Source organism: Ornithodoros turicata, chromosome 1 (genome assembly GCF_037126465.1).
Source record: "Ornithodoros turicata isolate Travis chromosome 1, ASM3712646v1, whole genome shotgun sequence".
Lineage (NCBI taxonomy): Eukaryota > Metazoa > Arthropoda > Arachnida > Ixodida > Argasidae > Ornithodoros > Ornithodoros turicata.
The window spans coordinates 5,001-27,641 of NC_088201.1; the positions used below are offsets into that span (position 1 = coordinate 5,001).

Here is a 22,641-nt window from a genome sequence, read left to right on the forward strand (position 1 = left end):
CCTAACCTAACCTAACCCAACCCAACCCAACCCAACCCAACCTAACCCAACCCAACCTAACCTAACCTAACCCAACCTAACCTAACCTAACCTAACCTAACCTAACCCAACCCAACCCAACCCAACCCAACCTAATATAGGTCGATGGGTACCTTGATGGCACCAAAGTCCAAGAAGTCTTCCAAGGTGTCCCTCTTGTATTGAGGTTTCACTAGGAGAAGTTCCAGTACTTGTTGCAGTGCGTTCTCTTCTATATCTTCTTGCGGCATCGTGCTGGTGGTGATGTTTGAAGCGGTGCTGGCTGGTTCGTTATATATATAGGCAGGCCAGACATCTTGTTATCGAAAGAGGAAGTTCTTAGCAGGATGTGCGCATTGTGTTATGCTAGACCGTGAAGGGAAGTGCGCATGCTCTTAAACGAAATGCACATGCTGTTATGCCAGAGTGAGACTTCCTTTGAAATGGAGTGCGCATCCTCTTATTCTATAGTTTGACTTCCTTTGAAAGGAAGTGTGCATCCTGTTATGCCAGACCAAGACTTCCTCTTTTCGAGGAATAGAATGTGATAAGTTGGAGTATATGTAGTGAGTCTATTCAGTATGCGTCAAGATGGCGACCGGAGATGACGTGCCTCTCGAAGGAGGTGAAGGAGCGGAAGCTTGCCAGGTTGTTACTATGTTGCCTTGATGATGATGAATTTACCCCACAATTTATGCTGATATACACTAGTGTAGTCGAGCCCTGGCATACGACATTAGAGGACGATATGCAGCATCAGTCATAGAATATATAATAAGTGAAATTACAGTGACGTGACGTACGAGTTCTTATTTTATTTGCTTGTGTTGCCCTGCTGCGTTTGTTCAGCTGCTTGTAATTCACAACAGCAAAGGTTCTCAGTGACAAGTAAGGATTGCGCCTTCAACTGGTCTCGTACTATGCACTGGTACAACATGCACTGGTCTCGTACTATTCTCCAAAAGCAATTTCTAAATCTGTACAGTGCACCAAAATATATTTTGTGATGACATGAACTTGGGATGGGGGCCCACTGGATGTTGAAAGGACGTTGCAATGTCTGGGATGTTAGCGACCTAATTTGGACCAAGCCATGGATAGCCCACAGATATCCGGTGGACGTTGAGATGTCTGAGACATCTGCGACTTATTTGGGATATCACCAGGACGTTTCTGGTTTGCTGGGTGTCTTCTCCGGGAACATCGGTTCTCGGGTTGCGCTCTGCTTGTACTCTTTCTTCTTCTTGGTCTTCTGGCGCCGCTCGTTTTCTACTTCGCGTCTCATGCCGTACACAGGGTGACCGACCACGTATCGTTCCAACAAGTGCTTTCCTCCCAGTCCTCCGGGCAGAGAGTGGAGAGATCCTCGTACCGCAAAGTCCGACGCAAAGTCGCCGATGGCGTGTCTGTCGGCCGAGTAGATATATTCTGCTTTTTGCGCCGGCTCATAGAGAAGGTCGTGGTGCCATGCGATGCGGTCGTCCTCGTCCACTGGCTCTCCATTCCGAAGAGGATTCCTTGGTCCCAAGTAGCGATGGAACGGCAGACGCATTATGAGCGAGACCCTCCTATGCGTGCTCCTTATATATGCCACTTATAGTAACGTGATGGCTTCGAACTTTCCGAACTGAGTACTTGCCGAAATCCCGAAGGAATTTTTGTGACATCAGGAATACAACATCCTCTCGTTTTCTATTCAAATGAGTCGGGTTTCCCGCCAGAAATTTGCACAATGGCCGGGTTTAGTTACATCACCTCTGCATGTGGAAGTCTGGGGTGGCTGTCTTCTGCCACCCAGAAGTGGTAGTAATATCGCCCCTATTTATAACCCAACCTAACTCCTAAAACGTGGGGGCGTAACTACCTGGCTCTACAGCTCTTCCGCTTTTTGCGTACGCGGATGACCTGTCTCTAATACTTAGCGATGAAGCTTCTGTTGCCGCTGTCCTAGGTGTTCTAGATGCCTATGGCAACGTATCAAATGCGCGCATTAATCGGGCGAAGAGTGTTTTGCTCTTCCTTAATGCTACTCCTTCGTGCCCTGCGCCCTTTGGCATTCCTGTTAAAGACGATGTTCGCATACTAGGATATAACTTTAATAGTTGCGGACTGTCGCCGTCCTCATGGCTGAGGGTGCACCAGCGCAGTGTCCCCGTTCTTGCTGATCTCAGAGGTTTGGTGCTCCCTATCACGTGTCGAGCCCGTCTTGCCGCCTCATGGTTTTTCAGTAAGTACTGGTACCATGGCAGTGTCGTTATTCCCCCTCGTCAGATCTTGGTAGCTGCTACTCGCACAGCTTTTCATTTCATCTGGGGTGGCAGCGTGGAATGGGTGTCATGCGCCCGCATGTGCTTGCAGCGGGAGTTAGGTGGCCTATGGGTTCCACATATGAAGACCAAGTGTCTCGCCCTTGGTCTTAAAGGTATTTTTGATGCGCTCATGGAGCCGTGCCACCCTGCCCATGATCTGTTACAGTTCCTCCTGGGTCCTGATGTCAGGTTTTTTTCGGCTTTTTCGCTGAGTGGGCCTCGGTCTGAGTTTGTCGCACCCCACCTGAGGGAGTATGCCTCCTCCATGCGGCGCCTGCGCGAGTCCTACCCAGGTGAACGCATTTCTACCTGGACTGTGAAGCGACTGTACAAATCTCTCTTGGAGCTTCTTGCCATGCCTCCGCCGGCTGTGGGCCTTGGTGTGCCCCGGCAGGTTGCTTGGCGTCTTGTCACCGCGGGCTGGTTCGACGCACGTCGGGCTAGCCTGCAATGGCGCTTGGCACACGGCGTTTTACCGCTTCGGGACCGTCTGGCTCGGTACGGAGTCACCACTTCTTTCTGTCCATTCTGTGCTTGTCACGAAACTGTGGAACACGCGTTTCATCAGTGCCTTGTGCCCGATACGCTATGGCACAAAGTTGAAGTCCTGTTCGGTGTGTCACGCATTCGGTGGGCTGTCATTCAAACGCTCTTTCAGCCTGCCGTCCCGCATCGCGATAGGAAACAGTTCCTCCTTCTGGCAGTTGAGATTAACTACCAGGTGTGGATTTCTCGCCGCATCCGTAGTGTAGCAGAAGTGCTAAATCTTGTTCGGGCAGGGGTTCGTCGCGCTCTTCGTAAAGAGAAAGCTGTGCTGGGAGCTGTGCACTTTGCAAGACGGTGGCAGACATCTTCGGTCCTCTCTGAAGATGATAGAGGTACGTATGTGCTTCACTTTTAAGTGGCCAAGTACAGTGTGCCGTTGTCACGTTCGCAGCTTTCCGCGAGTATTCGTTCGTTGCATGGTGACGTCCAGCAGATATATTAATCTAGAGAACATATTACTCTAGAGTTGGCATCTACGTAGCCTTAGTTTAGTCCGTGTGAAACGTTAGAGCGTGGCGTCTGTGTGGCTGGTCTTCCGCTCTGATGCCAATACAGTTGGGGGCGTACGCCCCCGGGACAGGTGCCGACGGGCGCGCCCCTGGGGGGCGCAAATTTCGTCCTCAGGGGTGCAAAACGCTATCTCGAAATTTTTCTAACAAAATTTAAAAAAAAACGGTTTCGGGGCCTAGGAGGGGTCCGGGAGCAGGCCCCCGACAGCTGGAGCCCGGACGCACATTTCGGGCCATCATCAGAAAGTTTCGTTCCGGGGGAGGAAAACGCCCGCAGCGCACGAAGGTGACGTCGCCCGACGGCGGGACCGGCGCGAGCGCGCTGCGGAGGCACCGCCCTGCCTCCGGTAGGCGTGTCTTCGAATGAACATCTACCCGACAAACGTCATCATGACGTTGGTAGACAGACCGAAACCGAAACAGATCGTAAAGGGAGAGCTGGTTTCCAGGAATGGGCAGTTGTTCGCTGAAAGAAAAGTAGGACCTAAGGTCGCGTCCCTTTCGGAGACCATAGTAATCCCCTCAAGACCGCGGCTTTCGGGCGCGACCTTGTTCGCGACTAGCTTTGAACGTAGTTCGACTCTACCAAACTCGTGGCGCTGTCGAACACTATGACGTCATTTGTTTACAAACAGGTAGAGGTCTATTGGACGGAATATATCCGTTTTCTCGGAGGCGGTTCGTCGGGCGGGCATGTCTAAGAGTCCGCCGTTTTCTATTCCAGCTCTGCCCCCGGCGGGCGTTCCCTTGGTGGGAGGAATTTTTTTTTCCCTAGAAACACCTCTTTGACAGGGTATTTCCGCGGAATCTAGTCGGGCCGTGTTTCATACGCACTCCTATAACAGACACAGGCCTAACTTGGGTTAGGTTAGGGTCCCATTTGACGCCAATACACTCTCTCTCTCTCTCTCTCTCTCCCATCCTACCATTTCTTTAGGATTTCGCCCTCTGATGTGGCAGCAATTGAGTCAGTGTCACTGGCGTGAGCTTATCCTCTGCAAACACATTAGTTTTCATTTTTTTCTTCTTAATTTGGACCATGCGGCTACCGTAACGCTGTTGCCAAAATGGATAGATGATTTAGGGACCTCCGTCGCGGCGTAGCTGCCCACAAGTCACCAATGACCAAGTGTAAATGTGATTTTAATATTTCCCCTTGCTTGAAGGAAGGTGGTCATAACAAGAAAGCACAACAAAGGTAAAAAAAAAAAAACGGACGCCCTTTCCTCCGGGAGACCCATAAATGATGCGAACGGGCACTATGAGCTCCTAGTGGCTTAGTCGCCCTATTACCTGATATAAGGTTAGGGTCCCATCCTACAGTTGGCGATACAAGGTTAGGGCATGGAGGAAGGAAACACAGCAGCGGCCGTTTCGAGCACATTTCCGTGGGACCCCTCTGGCGGTCGCTCCTGTGGTGTAAAGCATGAGATGCCCCCTTTCACCCACCCTTTTCAATATATTTACAATGACCTCCTCGTTGCACTCGACTCTACGCGAAAAGGAGTGCACTTGCATACCCAAACGGCAGACGGGAGCGTAGAAGACACTTGTATTACCACCCTGGCGTTCGCGGATGATATTGTTCTGATTGCAAATAACACCGACGACACGCAGGAGCTTCTGCATATCTGGTCGGAAAAGGGACGCTCCGATGGCATACGTTTCAGCAAGAAAAATCTAACGTGATGACTTTCGGAAATCAAACTAGCAAAGCACGGCTTCATCTGCAGGGCTACAAAGTCCAAGCTACGCAGGCATACACTTATCTTAGTATCGAAATCGAAAACAAGAAAGATTACCTGCTCCAGCATGAGTTTGTATTTTATTTATTTATTTGCAGATACTACTAACGTCCTCTGGACGTCAGTTAAACCTTATAAGGAAAATTAATATGAAAAAAGACGAAACTTGGAACGTATATCCCGACACTCCTACCATCCCCATTTTTAGCGACAAGAATAAGGACACTCGGTTAGACACTGAATAGGAAAGAACACGTCGCAACTTTCAACCACTTTCTTTCTTGTAGCTAAAAATTGAGTTATATCAACCGGCCCTACTTTTTGTGTTGCCTCCTACCATCCTTACGAAGTGGGTAGACTGCTTTGGAAAACGACTGCAGTACCAATTACCATGCACCTACGCCAACGACGTCATATGTCTAAGCAGTGAAACTCTAAAGCAACTGGAGCGACAACAACGAGAGATTGGTAAATGGATACTACACGGTTCATTTGCCACCCCAAACCCAGCTATCCAGGGCGAAATGGGCTGGTCGTCTTACTCTTACCGGCAAGGCCGTTCCAAAACCCGTTTTCTAGGACGACTCATCCACAGACCAGACGACACACTGATCACCCGCGTTTTTCGCCATCTGCGCTACACAGGCCTCCGCACCAAGTGGATTAAAAAAGCAAATCAGATAGACCGCATATACAGCAAAGACACGGTCCGCCATAAAGCCAAGACCTAACGTGAGTGGAACAACACAGTTAAAAAGGAGATGCATTCGATTGAAGAAGATAATTGGCTTACTACAACGATGAAAAAGCAGAGCATGAACATCTATAGCCAAAATAAGATTGCACCAGCCCCGGAACCATTCTACAAAGGAGACCGAGCCAGTGGCGTCCTGTTTCAGGCTCGGACAGGATAGCTTCTGACCAGGAAAAGATTATATGAATTGTTTGGGACGGACCCCTCAACGTGTCCACTATGCGACACCGGAGAAATTGAAGATCTCGAACATGTCTTAAGATCATGACCTGCATTACATGTAACAGCACTGCAAAAACCTGTTTCCTCTGCCCTTGGATTCGACAACGCAGACATTCTTGTCTATTTTAGTCTATGGTCTATTTTTGAAGCGTGATGTGCGCAAGCTAACGGTTGTCCCATCCTACAGTTGGCGATAAAAGGTGACCATCAATGAAACAAAACGACGCCTACTAGCATGGGATAAGGCCACACAAGTACAAACCAGGAGCCCTAACACAAAAAAGTTATGCCTCAACCACGGCCAGCGATGGAGGAATTGGGCCTCAGCGGACATTCTCCGAAAATTAGAAACCGAAACTACACTGGACCCTTGTACACTAAAAAAGCCAACACCGAATCCCGAGGCCAAGACAAGCGAAGCCAGCAGGACCCCAGTCGACTACAGCAGTGACGGGGTTTCGGTTTGGCAACGCTTTGTTGCTCGCGCTGCTTTTCGTGACGCTGCTTTTCGATGACGCTACCGCTGACAGAACCATTTGTGTTTAAACTTTGGCTCATTTTTCGTGAAACACCCTGTATAAACAAAAAGGAGAGCACGCCACTGGCGCACGCAGAAGCCGCGCTTGATGTCGGAAGGAGACCAAGCAGAAATCCATCGTAAGAAAGCTTGAGTTTGAGCAGAAGAAACAGAGACGACACACAGAACCCAAATTTTGAGTTCCGCTCTGTTTTTTCCGCTCGTACTCAAGCTTTCTAACGATGAATTTCTGCCACCAGCTCGCCTGCGTATATTCTTCCAAGCAGAAACTTCGGAAATGATGTCAATAAACCGATGTTGACGGATTTGAAGAGAAAATTTTATTGTCAATAATAGGTTCGCGGCAATTTTATGTCTGGTGACTTTTTCTAGCGACACTACAAATTCACCTAGCGACATCTGTCGACTTTTTGAGTCCTTTTGATGAAATACAGCAAGGGAACGACAGACAGCACAAAGCGAGAAAGAATGCAGAAAAATTACAACAGAAATAAAAAAAGTCGAAATTGAGGATTAGAGAAAAAAAAAAACAAAGGGAAAAGGCACAGTCTTAGGATTTACATGGACCACAAGCCAAAACCGCGGACGTGCACGGAATAAAGAGGAGATAGGGGAAGTGCCCTGCTCTTCCAGGCAAGAACAGGATGCCTGCTAATGAACACCAGAAGAAAAGAACTGTTTGGTGAGGACATCGACCTTACTTGCCCACTCTGTGGTAAAGCACCTGAAGACTTAAACCACATCCTCCAGGAATGCGACAAACTGCAAGAGGTCACATCTTTGATTGATACGACAAGAAACACAGAAGATATCACGGCGATGCTGTATAGGGAAAACAAAACCGAAAGTGAGAATGCACCCCTAGCGCGAATACAGCACCATCTAACAAATTGAAAAAAAAAATGAAGAAATCTGCCATGAAGACCCAAATGAACCAAGAATCACAAGAATAACGAACAAATACGACTTCATTGTTAAATGTTACCATCGCACATGTGATTTCAAAAGAAGTCTGCCCTGTGATAAAAGCGAGTAGGTGTAACAACCACTGATCTCGATTGTAAAAGGCTGGATCGCGGATAGGGAGCGCGAGCGTGAAGAAACCGGCCGCCATCTTACTGTACCCATAGTCGCCGCAGCGATCATGTCAACTTCTTGCAATTACGGTCGTACCAACCGTACTGGCAACGATACAGGGCCTAAATTTATACAGGTGAGTCACTCTTCATCAAGGAATAAATAGGCGTCCATTCTGTATATTTAGTTGACCATTATGAAGTGCTTTTTGCCCAAAACGAGCACTGGATGCAGGTTGCTTGATCGCTCTTCCGACGTTCAATCGAGCACACTTGCATTTTACCCGGAGGCAAATACATTTTGAGTGCATAATATGCTTGAGAGAACGTGTTACACTCAGAGTTCGAGGTAACTCGTTACAAGTAACTCGTTACTGTAACTAAGTTCCTTTTTTTTGTAACTTGTAACGTAACTCGGTACTTTTGCGCCGTGGTAACTTTCAGAGGAACTAGTTCCTTTTTTTGGTAACTTTGCCAAAGTAACTTAAGTTAAGTTCCAAGTTACTTTTAACTCGCTTTTCACTCGCTTTTGACTCACGTCCACACATTTTCTTGCTTTCTCTCCGGTTCCTTCATGGCATATTTTGCCATAGAACGTGATATTCAATGGGTGACAGTATTTTATTCAGGAAATAAGAACTGCTGCCATTGAAATAAAGCTGAACCATTGTGCGCCCACATGGGGTAAGATGCAAAGCGTTCGAATAGGCCTCTACCAGAAAAACGTCATCATGACATATTGGTAGACAGACTGAAACCGAAACAAAGCGGAGGGACGGCTGGGTTCCATGAACGGGCACTTGTTCGCTGTCTCCCATTGAAAGAAAAGTAGGACCGAGGGTCTCGTCCATTGAAGGGGTCATGTCGTAATCCCCTCAAGACTGTGACTTTCGGTCGCGACCTTGTTCACCTCTAGCTTGAAGCGTAGTTCAATTCTACCAAATTTTGGCGCCGTCGAACACTATGACGTCATTTATTTACAAACAGTGAGAGGTCTATTGTGGGGCATAAAGGAAAACGATCTAAGCGTGTTGCACTCCTCCGCAGGCAACTCAAGGTCTAACTCAACTGCTCGCGCGCTGCACCTGCGTAATGCTATTTTGTGTCCGGAGTAACTTGGAAGTAACTCGTTCTTTTTGTTAAGTAACTCAGTAACTGCGAGTTAGATTTCATGCTGAAGAACTTCGTTATTAACTTAGTTACATTTAGCACGCGGTAACTTAACTTCTAACGAGTTCTTTTTGACGGGTAACTTCTCAATCTATGGCACTACACTGGTAGTGTTGTCATCAATATATGTGCGAACACTCGAGAGCTTTTCTGCATGCATTGCTAGCATGGTACACGGTGCTCTCTACGGAAGCAAGTGCACATTCATTTCTTTGAATTACCTTTGCGCACAAGTTCGGTATTACGTCATAATGAGACCAAGATTGTCACAATTTTTCATGTATTGGTATTGTTTTGTGCCTTGGTTTGATTTGTGACAAAGAATCCTACGTAACGGCGTGTAGCACGACTTGAATAACGCCTTTGTGTCTGAGCTGTATCGTCAGCTTACCAGGGTCAAGTACCAGGGTAATGTAAAAAAATACATCTCAACAACAACAAAAATTAAGCTAAATACTAGAAGAAAGACGACAACAAAAAAAGAAAATGTAATTGCAGAGGCTGATGCAATGTGAAGACGCCACGGCAATTCAAACTTCAAACGGCGAGAGGGAGAGGAGAGAGCGAGCGACGGAGCGAGAAGCGAGAGTGGCAGGTGTGGCAGTTGGAAGTAGAGGTGTGCGCCGCCGCGCCGAAGCGCCGTCGCCGGAGGTCGGGGCCTCGCCGTCGCCGCCGTACCAAAACTGTCGGCGCGCCGCCGCCGCCGCCGCCGATGTTGAAAAATCGGCGCGGCTGTGTAATGTGCCCATTTTGATCCACTTTCTATAAACGAATATCTCCCATACCTAATATTTTGTTTGTTTTTCTTTTATCTTAGGTTCCAGGCTTCATTTGTGGTGTTTTTAGCAGTAACAATTTCATCTCCTGGTATGCTGTTTATGCTTTAGAGTTTTGTTTCATAGCCGACCCTGGAGGCACAACTCCAGGAAAACTTGTCATTCAATTCTTGCAGCTTGTTTGCCGGTCATCCACCAACACCATAGCACTGGTCATTATCCATATACAGGGTGTTTTGTTTTTTATTCGTCACAGAATTTTTGTTTCAAAAATAGCGGAACGAAATAGATGCCGCTTTTGAGTTGGTCAGGCGAATATTATCTGGAAGAAAGTATGTAACTATAAGGTCATTAATTACCTCAGATACATTAATACTTTTTTTTTTCGCGTAAAAACGGGATAGCAGAACGGAAGATATTCATCGTTGAAAGCCATTCCATGTTTAAGAAATTCTTAAACGCGCACGTGTGTTGAAATATCCGACGCTGAATGTCGCTACGCAAATGAGCCGAAACAAGAAGTACGCAATTTCCGAGCGCAGAAATGACACGAGCTTCGCCTTATCTGGATTGGAAAGCGGTCTATCTCGCCAACAGATTAGCGCCTACACCAATCAGCTCGATCGCTCCAAAGCACTCGGTCTTCTCACGTGGATTGCCCGTCGCTCTTTCTGCGCTCGAAAAGTGCGTAGCAAATAGTGCATTTTGTGTGCGCCGGCGAAAAGCACCCAGTCAGAGAGGGTGTTTTCAATCGCGGACTTGCGGGGCTTATAATGCGCGCGAAGCATGGCAGACTCAACCCACTCGTTCTGGACAAGTTTATACTGTAAAACCCTCTAATTTCGCGAGACCTTAATTTTCGCGAATTTTGCTAATCGAGAAAATTCGAGGAACTCGAGGAGCGGGCGAAATTTAGTTGTTGCGAATATATCCCTACTCGATTCGCGAAAATTTAGGACTGCGAAATTAATTGATTTTACAGTATTTATTCATGATAACTACAGCCTCTGCAAAAATATTGTTCAATGACGTTGTGGGTGCGCCTTATGTCATATCGTTTGCTAACGTTCGCATATTTATATGGTTTCCCAAAAAGAGCCACTGGATCAGTGGTTTAACGCGTCGCCGTCCTTTGAACGTTCGGCACTCGCTATAACTGTTATATGTAGTTGCCATTAAAGGGATGGCTTGTCGTTCTGATTATCTAGCTATGTTGTTCTCTCCAGCGCTTAACGCGCACTTAACGCGCCCTGTCGAAGTTCTTGGGCGACGACCTTCTTGAAGTGCTTTATTTCTCTAATGTTCCTTTGTGTGTTCGGTTTTCTTTCATAATACTATCCAGTGCTGACGCACTTGTTTGGTGCAAGGTACAGTAAATACTGCCGCCGTCGCGGTGTCTATGATGGAGAAAATACCCCCGCTATGAGGTGTTCATGCGTCCCCGTTGGAGAAGAGAACATATTGACAGCCCACGGGGCGCACGCCGATATGACAGCATCGGCGTGACGCCGCTGACGCCGCCGCCGCCGGACCTTCAACCTGCTCTACGCCGCCGCCGAAAAAAATGCCCACGGCGCACACCTCTAGTTGGAAGTTAGAACTTCGACGCGTCGCCAGGGTTGCCAGATTTGGCTAGAAATAGCCAAATTTGGCTAATATTGCTCGCATTTGGCGGGTAAAAATCGGGTTTGGCTATTTGGCTAGTTTTGGGCTATTTTCTGAATTTTGACCGTGATTCCGTTTAGAAACGATGAAAATGTGAAACAAGAGAAAAATCCATTGTTTCATACGTTCCTTGAATCCACGGCTGCGTCAGTGCGTTCCCCTTGACCTTGAAAGCTCGCGTTTATGCGACAAAGTTTCGCTTTGCTGAATGCTGATGCAATGCTCCCACCTGCAGGATGAGGAAAAACTGGGTGTGATGGAAAGATCCACCTTGTCGCCTGTGTCAAAATTGTGTTGAGACAACTTCGATTGAACTTAGAAGTACTGGAATCTCTACAGCTGCTACAATGCAACAATCTTGAGAAAACATATTTTCTATCTTATATCTATCTATATGCGGAAAATTATAATTTTCCGCATTTCGCGGATCGTTTCGCAACCTGATTCCTGGCGACTCAGTCTCTGATATCGAATCTGAGTTCTCGCTGCTGCAGATTGTTATAAAGGACGCACGGGATGAGAACACGCCCAAGTTCTGGATAAAACTGCGACGCATGGAAAACAGCATTGGGAAAAAGATGTTCCCGAATCTGTCGGGGTTCGCTATCGGCCTGCTCAGCGTCCCGATCTCCAATGCTGTCGTAGAAAGAGTATTTAGTCAGGTTACTGTTATGAAAACAGACCTGAGGAACCGTTTGTCTTTGACCACCCTCGAGACCCTCCTGTGGCTGTGCCGATTTCAAGCCGTCAGACAACCTCCTAAAGAAGTTCACGAGCGACGTGCTTTATGGAGAAAGTCAATGGGAAGAAACTGCGGACGAGGATCCTGAAGACCCGGGAAACAACTCCGACGAATGTCCTTAGCAGTCTACAATTGACTGGAGCTTGAATTTTTCATATTTTCCTTCGTTCTAATCGCATCATTTCACGAATAATAAATGCCTGTCATTCATTCAATGCACGGCTGTCGTTTCTGCGTCAGCAGTCAAACCGAAACGGATAACAAGGAAGGACAAGGAGCGCCTCCCGCAGCATGTGTAGCATGCACAAACACGTCGGGCGCTTTTGGCTATTTTTTTGGCTAGAAGGTACTGGCGTACTGGCTATATTTTGGCTACTGGTGGCCGGAAAACGGGCTATACAAGGCCTTCGCCATCTGGCAACCCTGCGCGTCGCAGCAAGTTGGTTTTCTCTTCAGTAACCGTCGCAAGGATGGTGATGGTGTATCTCCTGTGCAGTATTTACGTGTGTTTCAGTGCGCTTTGTAAGACAATGCGATGACAATGGTTCCTGTGCAACACATTGTCGATTTCCCGGAAGCGTTTTGACGCCAAGAAGACGTAAACGGCGTAGAGGCAAGACCGCACTGTGAAACGCCAATCGGACTGCACGTCGCGAATGTTTGCAGGTATGAGTGATGACCGTGATGTTTTGATTACTATTAATTAGATGTTTCATTTTAGAAACTTCGGAGGAACTTGAAGAGAAACAGGATAAGAAGATTCCGAACGTACGGTGAAGAGGAATGGGGTGTATGTCGCGACCTGCATAGAAAACAGGAGTGTCGTGTTATCTTCTCTAAGAAAATACAAGATGTGAGGTGGCCAACGAACGAAAGCTCCCTGTGGTCCGTGAGTGCATCGCACAGTCAGCCATATGCTTTGTCTAGACACAGTGAGTGATCAGACTTATACTGCGTGGGATGTAAATGTAGAGATGTATTGATTATTTCTTTCTGCTCAGTGTATGCTTTTAGCAGAATAAACGGTAATCAACGATGAAACGGTAATTATACTTCTGTATCTGTCGCCACTTACTATCAGGGTTTACAACTGCTTTTTCCCTTCAAAAGCACGTTCGGAGGTCAAATTCAAAGCAAAAACATTTTATCCGACGAACCCCAGATGGCGCCACTCCTTATATAACTTCCCCTCTCCCCAGGATATCCCGTCTTTCCTTTCTTGACACCGTCGGAGGTCTGTTCATCGCCGTCGCGCTCCCCATTTTCCTTTTTTGTTTTCGGTCTTCATATTCAGGTAAGTCTCGTTACACGATCTCAGTCGAATCCCGCCACCTTTTCCTTTAGTTTGGGCAGCTCTTGAGTTTCACCCTGACACCGTACGGGTGATCAAGAACTAACTTTCGGAACCGGGTACCTGTTCCCCACGCCGCGGCAACCGAATGCTCATGCCTTCAGGCTGGAGGTCCTCTGGGGCCGACTTTTCCTTTCACACCCGGGACAGACGATCACGCTGAGGCTGGAAGGCCACAGAAGCGTGCCTCCCACTAACCACGCTGAGACTGGAAGGTCACTAAAGCGTGCCCCCTCTAGCCACGCGGAGGCTGGAAAGCCACTAAAGTGTGCACTCTCTAATCACGCAGAGGCTGGAAGGCCACTTAAGCGTGTATGCCACTAACCACCGGACGCGGTGGCAGCCCACTTAGGCCGGAAGGCTGTCCTGGGCCTAGACTCTAGGGGGACTCCACGAGTCCTAACTTTCGCCCCAACTATCTGGGCTAGTCTGGTGTCGGCGTAACCAGTTTTTTTTTATCGGCCGTGACGAAATTTTCGGCCAAAAATAGGGATAGTTTCGGGCGGCATTAGCGGTTACACCGTCCTCAGCCAAATTTTCGACAGGGAGGCGAAACCAACGTGCAGATGTGACGCAACAAAGCATTGCATTCTCTAGCGGAGTTCTCTTTTTGACAGTAAATTAAGATTTGTCTCTCCCCTGTCGTTCGCAGACGATGTCGACACCACAGACAGAATCTCAGGCGGACCTCCGCGCTATGGTGGAGAATCTGACCGCAACTGTGGCGTCTTTGGCCAGTCGCCTACCGCCACTCCCGGAGCAGGAGGTGGACGTCAGTACTTTCTACCTGGAGGACGATGCGGCCTCCAACCCGGTCTCTTCACGCCCTCCAACACCTACGGGTTCCCCTCCGCCTACAGGCCTAGATGGGGAAGATGAGGAGGGGGACTCGGAGGCACCCCCAGGTGCAGACAACTGGCTCACAGGCCTGGCCGGAGTTGGTCCTCGTGAGGTGTCTCCGGCCATTGTTGATTTTGTTCGGTCTCACTGGGGCCCAGAAGGAAGACCTGAACGCTGCCGTAAGGCTCTTGTTGATTTCCCGCGCTTGAGACTTCCTTTCCTCATTGTGCCTGATCTCAACGTGGAAATGAAGTCTTTGGTGCGGGAGGCAGCAAGGGACCGGAGGCGCACCGGCACGGAACCCGACCTGGACACAGGGGTGGGCCAAAGAGACCAGGCACTCAGGGATGCGCAAGCGGCCATCTCATCAGCCATGAGCCCTCTGGTGGCCCTACTGGAGAAATGTGCCGATCAAGGGTCGGCACCAACGGACACCCTTGCAGGCTCCAACAGCCGTATTGAGAGAAGGGTGGTGGCGGATCACCTGGCAGCCTCCCTCTCCCAGCTGGGACGCTTATTCGCCTTCCTGGGGAACGAGCGCCGGGAAAGCGTTCTCTTCCGGATCGCGCCAGAGCTGCGATCCTTCGGCACCCAGGGGTCTCGACCGGAGGATGAAGGGGCTGACCAGCTCTTTGGAAAGTCCTTTCTCGAGCAGATCAAGACCCGAAACGCCACTTTTCAAGCCCTCCGCGAGGCACGCCAGGGGACCGCCCGCGGTTCCACGGAGGAGCCTGCTGTCAAACGGAGTCGGCTTACCCCGCCCACCTCCACCATCCCCCGTCGCCCAGCCCAGCCCTTTCAGGGAAGGCCTTTCCCGGGGGGATACCAGGGAAGGGCCACACGAAACCCCAGAGGTAAGTCCCGCAGTCTGGCCACTCTTGCCAGCAGGCAGAATACGTCATTGTCTTCATGTATGGGCTCAGCTTTCCCAGGACCCATGGGTTCTGCAGACGGTTGTGGGTTACCAGCTCGAATTTTTGCAAACACCACAGCAAAATTGGCACATCAAGTGCAGTCAGACCACCAGTCACTCCCAGACCCTCCCGAAAGTGATCATGGAATTACGCCTCAAAGGGGCTCTATCCCCCTTACCCGTACAAAACGCTCGCTTTGTGTCCCCCTTCTTTCTAGTTCCCAAGAAGGACTCGAGTTTGCGACCCATTTTGAACCTGAGAGAGCTGAACAAATCTATGATCCACGAACATTTCAAAATGGAGGGTTGGGACACTGTAAAGGGCCTGCTTCTTCAAGGGGATTTCCTAGCACGCATCGATCTGAAGGATGCATATTTATCCATCCCGATAGCGGAGTCCGATCGTCCCTGGCTCTGCTTCCTTTCTCAGGGCAGTTGTTACCAGTGGAATGTTCTTCCCTTCGGCCTATGCACGGCACCAAGGGTGTTCACCAAGCTCATGAAACCGGTCGTGGCTTACCTAAGAGCCCAAGGGATCCGGTTAGTTATTTACCTAGACGACATTCTGCTCATGGATCAATCTGCACGATGCCTGTTGTGCTCCGTGCAGCTGGTACTCAACCTCCTCCGGTCCCTAGGCTTTGTCGTGAATCAGGAGAAGTCTCATTTATCCCCAACTCAGAAACTTCGTTTTCTGGGATTCGAGATCTCAACAGCTCCCTTGGCAGTCGCTCTTCCCCTAGAGAAGGGCATGGCCATATCCCGAGAACCCAATATCCTACTCAAGCCAAGGATATCTGCAAGGCAGTTAGCAAAAGTGATTGGTCTTCTGAACGCAACATCCCTCGCGGTGCTCGAAGCCCCACTTTATCTCAGGTCACTGCAATTCCTACTTCTTCAAACTTTGAAGCGGGGTTCCTACGAGAGCATGACTACACTCTCCTCGGAAGCCAGAAGGGACCTCTCGTGGTGGAGCAAGGTGCTCCTCACCTGCCCCAGTCGACGTTGGTGCGAAATCCCAGTTGTACAGGTGATTCAGACAGACAGTTCCCTACAGGGCTGGGGGGCCAGCTCGAACGGACAAGTAGTGGGCCATCAGTGGACCGCAGAGCAGACTCAGCTTCACATAAACGAGCTGGAACTGCTGGCAGCCTTTTTAGGGCTCAAAGCTCTAGCAAAAGTCTCAGCACAGGGCCTTATTCTCCTCCAACTCGACAACAGGGCGGCTGTCGCAGCAATCAATCATATGGGGAGCACTCGTTCTATGCGTCTCAATCGGACCGCCCTCCAGCTGTGGTCTTGGTGCCTGGACAAGGGTCTCACAGTGCAAGCGCAGCACATTCCCGGGGTTTTGAATGTGGTGGCGGACCAGGCGTCCCGATTCCGGTTCGACAGCAGCAGCTGGAAGCTACATCAGTCTGCCTTCCAACGGATCAACCGGCTTTGGGGACCAATCAGGATGGATCTGTTCGCCGATCTGTCCAATTACCAGGTACCCCAATACTTCAGTTGGAAACCGGACCCGGGGGCCACGGGCGTGGATGCTTTCAGCCAACATTGGGCAAGTCCAGGTCTCTATGCCTTCCCTCCATTCAGCATGGTGAATCGCTGCCTTCGGAAGATGTGCGAGTCAAAGTGCTCCCTCATACTGGTAGCCCCAATCTGGCCGTCCCAGCCTTGGTACCCGTCCCTTCTGCGCTTCGCTTGCCAGGAACCTCGGGTTCTACCAGCCATCCGAGACCTGCTGCGGAATGCAAGAGGCACGACCCACCCACTTTTAGATCAGGGTCTACGTCTAGCGGTCTGGAATCTAACCAGCAATCAGGCTCTCATTCAGGCCTTTCAGGAGCAGCTTCAGAGCTCATTGCAGCCTCATGGCGCAGGGGCACAAGGCTTGTGTATGACTCCTGCTGGCGAAAGTGGGATGGCTGGTGCAATGAACGGGCGGTCAATCCATTTTCTCCCCCTTTAACCCAAGTCCTCAATTTCCTCGCCCACCTCCATTCGGATGAACACCTCGCCTACAGAACAATTAATTGCTATCGCTCGGCTTTGTCTCAGACAATTGGAACTTGTGAGGGTTATCCACTGGGGGAGCATCCAGCAGTATCCAGGCTACTTCGAGGTGTCTTCAACCTCAACCCCCCTCGCCCCAGATACTCAACTACTTGGCCCGTAGAAACAGTGACCACATATATCGCTTCCCTCGGACCGAATAATTGCCTCCCCTTGCGTCTTCTCACCTACAAGCTGGCTATGCTTCTAGCCCTGTCCACCGCAGGCCGTTCAGCAGACCTACGTCTGCTGTCTCTGAAGAGTGTTAAATGTCAGTTAAACGGCTGGGAACTGACGCTTGACGGTTTACGGAAGTCAACTAGAGCTTCAAGTGACTGGCCATCGGTCTTTGTTCCAGCTCTCCCACAGGAGCCACTTCTCTGTCCAGTGCTATGCCTTGAATCCTATATTGAGCGGACCCTCCCTCTCCGAGGGGATTGTTCACAGATCCTCTTGACAACTCAGAAGCCCTTCAGGCCAGCCTCTCGCGATACTGTAGCAAATTGGCTGCGGCGCATGTTAGGTTCAGCAGGCATTGACACTTCAGTGTTCAAAGCACACTCCACTAGAGGGGCCGCGACTTCCAAGGCACAGAAGGAGGGGGTCTCCATCCCGGAAATCCTTAAGGTTGCCGACTGGTCGTCAGACACTACGTTCAACCGTTTTTACAGACGTAACTTGTGCTCGAGTACATCTTTTGGGGTGCAAGTACTGTCGCGGGTGTGCACAAGGCTTTGAACCAGCAGTTGTAAACCCTGATAGTAAGTGGCGACAGATACAGAAGTATAATTACCAGTTCTAGCGAATGGTACTTACCTGAAGTTAGAACAGGAATTATACGATGTATAGGGAGACACTTACTATCAGGGTGTGAGCCCGCCCTTAACACCAGGATCCCACCCTGGGTCTCTTTCCCTGCCTATCCCATGATATTCACGACTGCTATCATCACTTTGTTTTGTCTCCTTTTACAGGCAGGGGCAGAGTCTAGGAATTTTCATCAGGCGCCGGTGCCCCGACGCCCCATCGTTAAATGCATCAACATCCCCCTTGGTTTGAAATAAATTCTTGAGTGTGCACACCCTTACATGAGTGTCTTGTGACTCACTGCCTCCTCCTTCAGCAAGGAAAGACGGGATATCCTGGGGAGAGGGGAAGTTATATAAGGAGTGGCGCCATCTGGGGTTCGTCGGATAAAATGTTTTTGCTTTGAATTTGACCTCCGAACGTGCTTTTGAAGGGAAAAAGCAGTTGTAAACCCTGATAGTAAGTGTCTCCCTATACATCGTATAATTCCCACCCTATGTATCCCACCCTACTTAGGCTTACTTGTAAGCCAGTAGTATGAATAAATAAATAAAATAAAATAAATAAAATTCCTGTTCTAACTTCAGGTAAGTACCATTCGCTAGAACTGGTAATTACTTGAGCTATATTGTGAGGGTTTTCCTTCCCCCTCCTCCTCACTCATGCCGCACTTCCCCTGGACTCCAACAGAGGTCGCCCCCTTGCTTACGCAAAAGCTGTGGCAGGCGCGCTCGCCGAGTCTGAATGACCAGAGACTCCCTTGCCACTAGTCAGTAGTCGTCGCTCGCCATGCTTACTTGACGGTTCTGTTGCTAGTTGTCTGTATCGCTTTCGCCATTAAACGGGTAGTTCGCTGCCCTCATTGTTCTCCCCAAGCCCTGCCTCATGCCTCTCCAGCCCTGGCATCCCCACATTTGGCGCAGTCGACATCAACCCATTGCCTACCCCGCTCGTACCACAATGCCGCCCAGCCTCGCTTTGTTCGCTTGTCACCCCGGTTCTCGGACCTTCTCCCAGGCCGCGCCATCTTTGCCTTCTTCCTCGGCTTCGCCGTCTTGGCCTTGAGCCGCCATATTGTCACGCGGCTTTCGCTCGCTGATTCCACCATGCCGGGTATCAATTGGCGGGAATTGGACGCCGCTACGATGGCAGGCCTCAGCCCACTTCTAATTCGGGATGAACTCTCACGTCGCGATCTTGACACAACCGGCTCGGACGCAGAACTCGTCCAGCGTCTCCAAGCCTGCCTTGACGCAGAACGTTCCACAGCATCCACAACACGGGAAACGCTCCAAGATATCCCTCAAGCTCCTGTGCCTTTTGACCCCCGAATTTTACAACAGCTTACAGCATCCATCAACACACTGACACATATCCTGCAACAAGCCCAACAACCCCCGCAATCTCTACCAATGACTATGAGTGTGCCTTCAGAGATAGCTACGTCAACTCTTCCTATGTCTCCTCCATTGTGTGAAACCATGCTCCACTCAAGCAACACATCCCAAGCGTCGACAGCGGACCACGGAGTCAGCGCCATTCCATCGCCCCATCCCCAAACCGCACCTCAGTCTGCTTTGCATCCTGTACTTCAGCCTTACCAGATGTCTTACGTTCCTCAAATAAACGTCACCACCATGCCCGACATTTCGTCTAGCATACCTGCCTTTGAGGACGGCAAGAAACAAAAAGCACGTCTATGGATTGAGGATCTTCAACGAACGCAACAACTGGCATCATGGTCACCAGACACTACACGCTTAATCGCGGCCAGTAAACTGCGCGGCACAGCCAAGAACTGGCATCTGACTTCGGGTCGTGAGTACCCCACGTGGGACTCATGGAAGACTGCCTTCCTCGACACATTCGCACAGGAAACGTCACTGATCCAGTGGCAGCAGCAGGTTATGGCTACCGTGCAACACAGCTCCCAGTCCCTGCGTGACTACGTCTACGGAAAGCTCCGTGCTATCAACAAATGCCCTGCTCCCCCCACAGATGCTCAAAAAGTGGAGTACCTACTGCAGGGTATATCAACCCAGTCCACTGCTACAAGCATCGCCGCACAGCGTCCAGCGTCAGTGGCAGCGTTTCTTGAGATGTGCAATGACATAGATCGCACACTCCAGCATTTGCAACAGCCAACCTCTGTGCCCCCACGTCACAGTCAGGAGGAATACAAACGCCATCAAAGTCGTCCAAGTGCATCGTTGGGACCCCCCAACACTGGACCACCTAAACACCAACTTGCAAGTCCCAATACTGCAAATCTCAAGTCTTATCCAGAAGGTCCTCCGCGCCCCCATGCTCTACAACAGCGTGTTCGAATTGCGGACTTAGCCCCGGAACAAAAAGAAGTCCGGTACGAAGCTCTGTCTCAGCGCTACGGTGCACCAGCATTCCGCCCTGGTGACCCACTAAGCGAAGCTGTCTGCTTCTCGTGTCGTGAGAAAGGCCACCTCTCCTCCAAGTGCCCTACAAAGCAAGGCCGACAAAATCACGGTTCCTCATCATCAAAGACTGCAACGCAGACTACTGCCATACCAGCACCGCCAGTGCCTCACGCTCTACATACCACCACATCAGAAACTTTTGACGGGTCTCAACTGGAGTGCTCATTTTTTAGAGCTACTATCGCCAGTATCGGACCATGCGACGCATTTCCTGACTCTGGGTCAAAAATGACCATTATTCACCAGTCCCTCGTGACCAGCACACAGCTACTTCCTTGGACCCAGCCACCACTGGGAGTAGTCGGTGGATCGACAGTTCTACCAGAAGGAACGATCTGTCTGAAGATTACAATTGGACCTATTTCTGGAGTCGTAGAGGCTGTTGTCCTCCACAATAACGTGTTGCCCTTGATTTTGGGTGAGGACTGGTTCCGCGTAACAGGCACCCGCCTTGTCTTTGAGCCACCTAACCCAGCAGAAGTACACCACCCTGCTTCAGGTTCAGTAGTACAAGCACATCTCAAACTCTATCCTCGTTCATCTTGCGCAGTTGTTCTTCACCAGTCGTCCCTAGCGCAAGGCACAGCACCAGAAGCCCAACCTACTCTGGGTCTTCAGGAGTCGTCGCTACCAGATACAAAACCTCCATGGGAGCCCCTTTGCAAAAGCACGGCACCATCACACTGCACTCGTTCTGCACCTGATGAAACCGTTACAATACCTGTTCACGACGACTTGCCACCAGCAGCTGTGGGCAAGGAACTGTCGCAGGCACAACAGTCGGAGCTCGCCTCAGTCTTGTCAACTCACCACAGTGTTTTTGCTCGCAATGAAGATGACATCGGTCATCTAAAAGGACTTGAGCATCACATCGAATTACTACCCAACGCAGTGCCATACAGCAGGAGTCCATATCGATACTCCCCAGATGACCGTCGGTTTTTGGATGAGCAAACGGATAAACTTCTAAAGCAAGGCATCCTCCTTCCAGCTACAGGGCCATGGGCTTTCCCGGCTATCGTCGTCACCAGAGGACAAAAGAAACGACTTTGCGTCAACTACATACCCTTAAACAAACTTACAATCACAGCCGTGCACCCACTGCCGCATGCAGACGACATCATTCACGATGTAGCAGGAGCATCCTACTTTGCCTGTCTCGATTTAAAGTTTGCCTACTGGCAAGTCAGCCTTCGACCAGAGGACTATGCTAAGACTGCCTTTATCACACACAGTGGCACTTACATGTGGACACGTATGCCTTTTGGCCTCAAGAATGCCCCATCTACCTTTCAACGTGCCATGCAACTTGTGTTCAGCAACTTCAAAGCCCCACAAAAGTCAGGAATTCGTATCTATTTAGATGACATTCTGGTTTTCGCATCATCTTTTCCTGACTTCGTCGAAGTGCTCCAATTGGTGCTCCACCGCTTGGAACACCATGGACTGAAAGTTTCACTTGATAAGTGTCGTTACGGGCTATCTCGAATCCGTTTTCTAGGATTCATCCTCTGCAGCGACGGGAAACTCCCCGATCCAACCAAAGTGACCGCCATGTTAAACATCCCAAGACCAACAACACGGAAGCAAGTTCTCTCCTGGGTACAAACTGCAAATTTCTACCGCCGCTTTATCAAAAACTTCTCAAGGATTGCCACCCCACTGTATGCCCTCGTCAAAGCCCCCGAGTGGTATTGGAACACTACGTGTGAACAAGCTTTTCAGACTGTACGCAAAGCCCTTACTGAAGCGCCACTTCTGGGACATTTTCTTGAGGAAGTTCCAACTACTGTAACTACAGATGCATCCGCATCAGCTGTCGGTGCAGTGCTTACTCAACTTCAGAATGGCCATGACACAGTCATCGAGTATGCTAGCCGCAAGCTTACGCCTGACGAACAAAAACTGCACAGTAATGTTTGGGAATGTATCGCCGTCCATTGGGCCATTACGTTAAGGTTCCGCCACTACCTTTTAGGCCGAAAGTTTCCTCTCATTACCGACAATTGGACTGTTGTTTGCCTTACCACCAACGTTCGCCCGTCACGTCGCTTCACAGGCATGCTTATGGACTTAATTGAATTTGACTTTAGCGTGGAACATCGCCCAGGTCGCCAAAATGTTGTCGCCGATCACCTTTCTCGCCTGTCAC

The 22,641-nt window shown here is 49.7% G+C and overlaps 1 protein-coding gene across 3 annotated transcripts; it reads left to right on the forward strand.

The window, feature by feature from the left end:
* The first annotated feature begins 11,261 nt into the window (after positions 1 to 11,261).
* Positions 11,262 to 18,316, forward strand: LOC135377197 (uncharacterized). Of its 3 annotated transcripts, XM_064609475.1 has the most exons (5): positions 11,262 to 12,736; positions 12,792 to 13,002; positions 13,270 to 13,364; positions 14,074 to 15,115; positions 18,204 to 18,316. In XM_064609475.1, exons 4-5 carry the CDS (start codon positions 14,077 to 14,079, stop codon positions 18,218 to 18,220), a joined length of 1,056 nt encoding a protein of 351 aa, XP_064465545.1. In that variant the 5' UTR covers positions 11,262 to 12,736; positions 12,792 to 13,002; positions 13,270 to 13,364; positions 14,074 to 14,076; the 3' UTR covers positions 18,221 to 18,316. The 3 variants fall into 3 exon arrangements, with proteins under 3 accessions (XP_064465545.1, XP_064465544.1, XP_064465543.1); XM_064609474.1 differs by having other exon boundaries at positions 12,792 to 13,364; XM_064609473.1 differs by lacking the exon at positions 13,270 to 13,364.
* Positions 18,317 to 22,641: the final 4,325 nt, after the last annotated feature.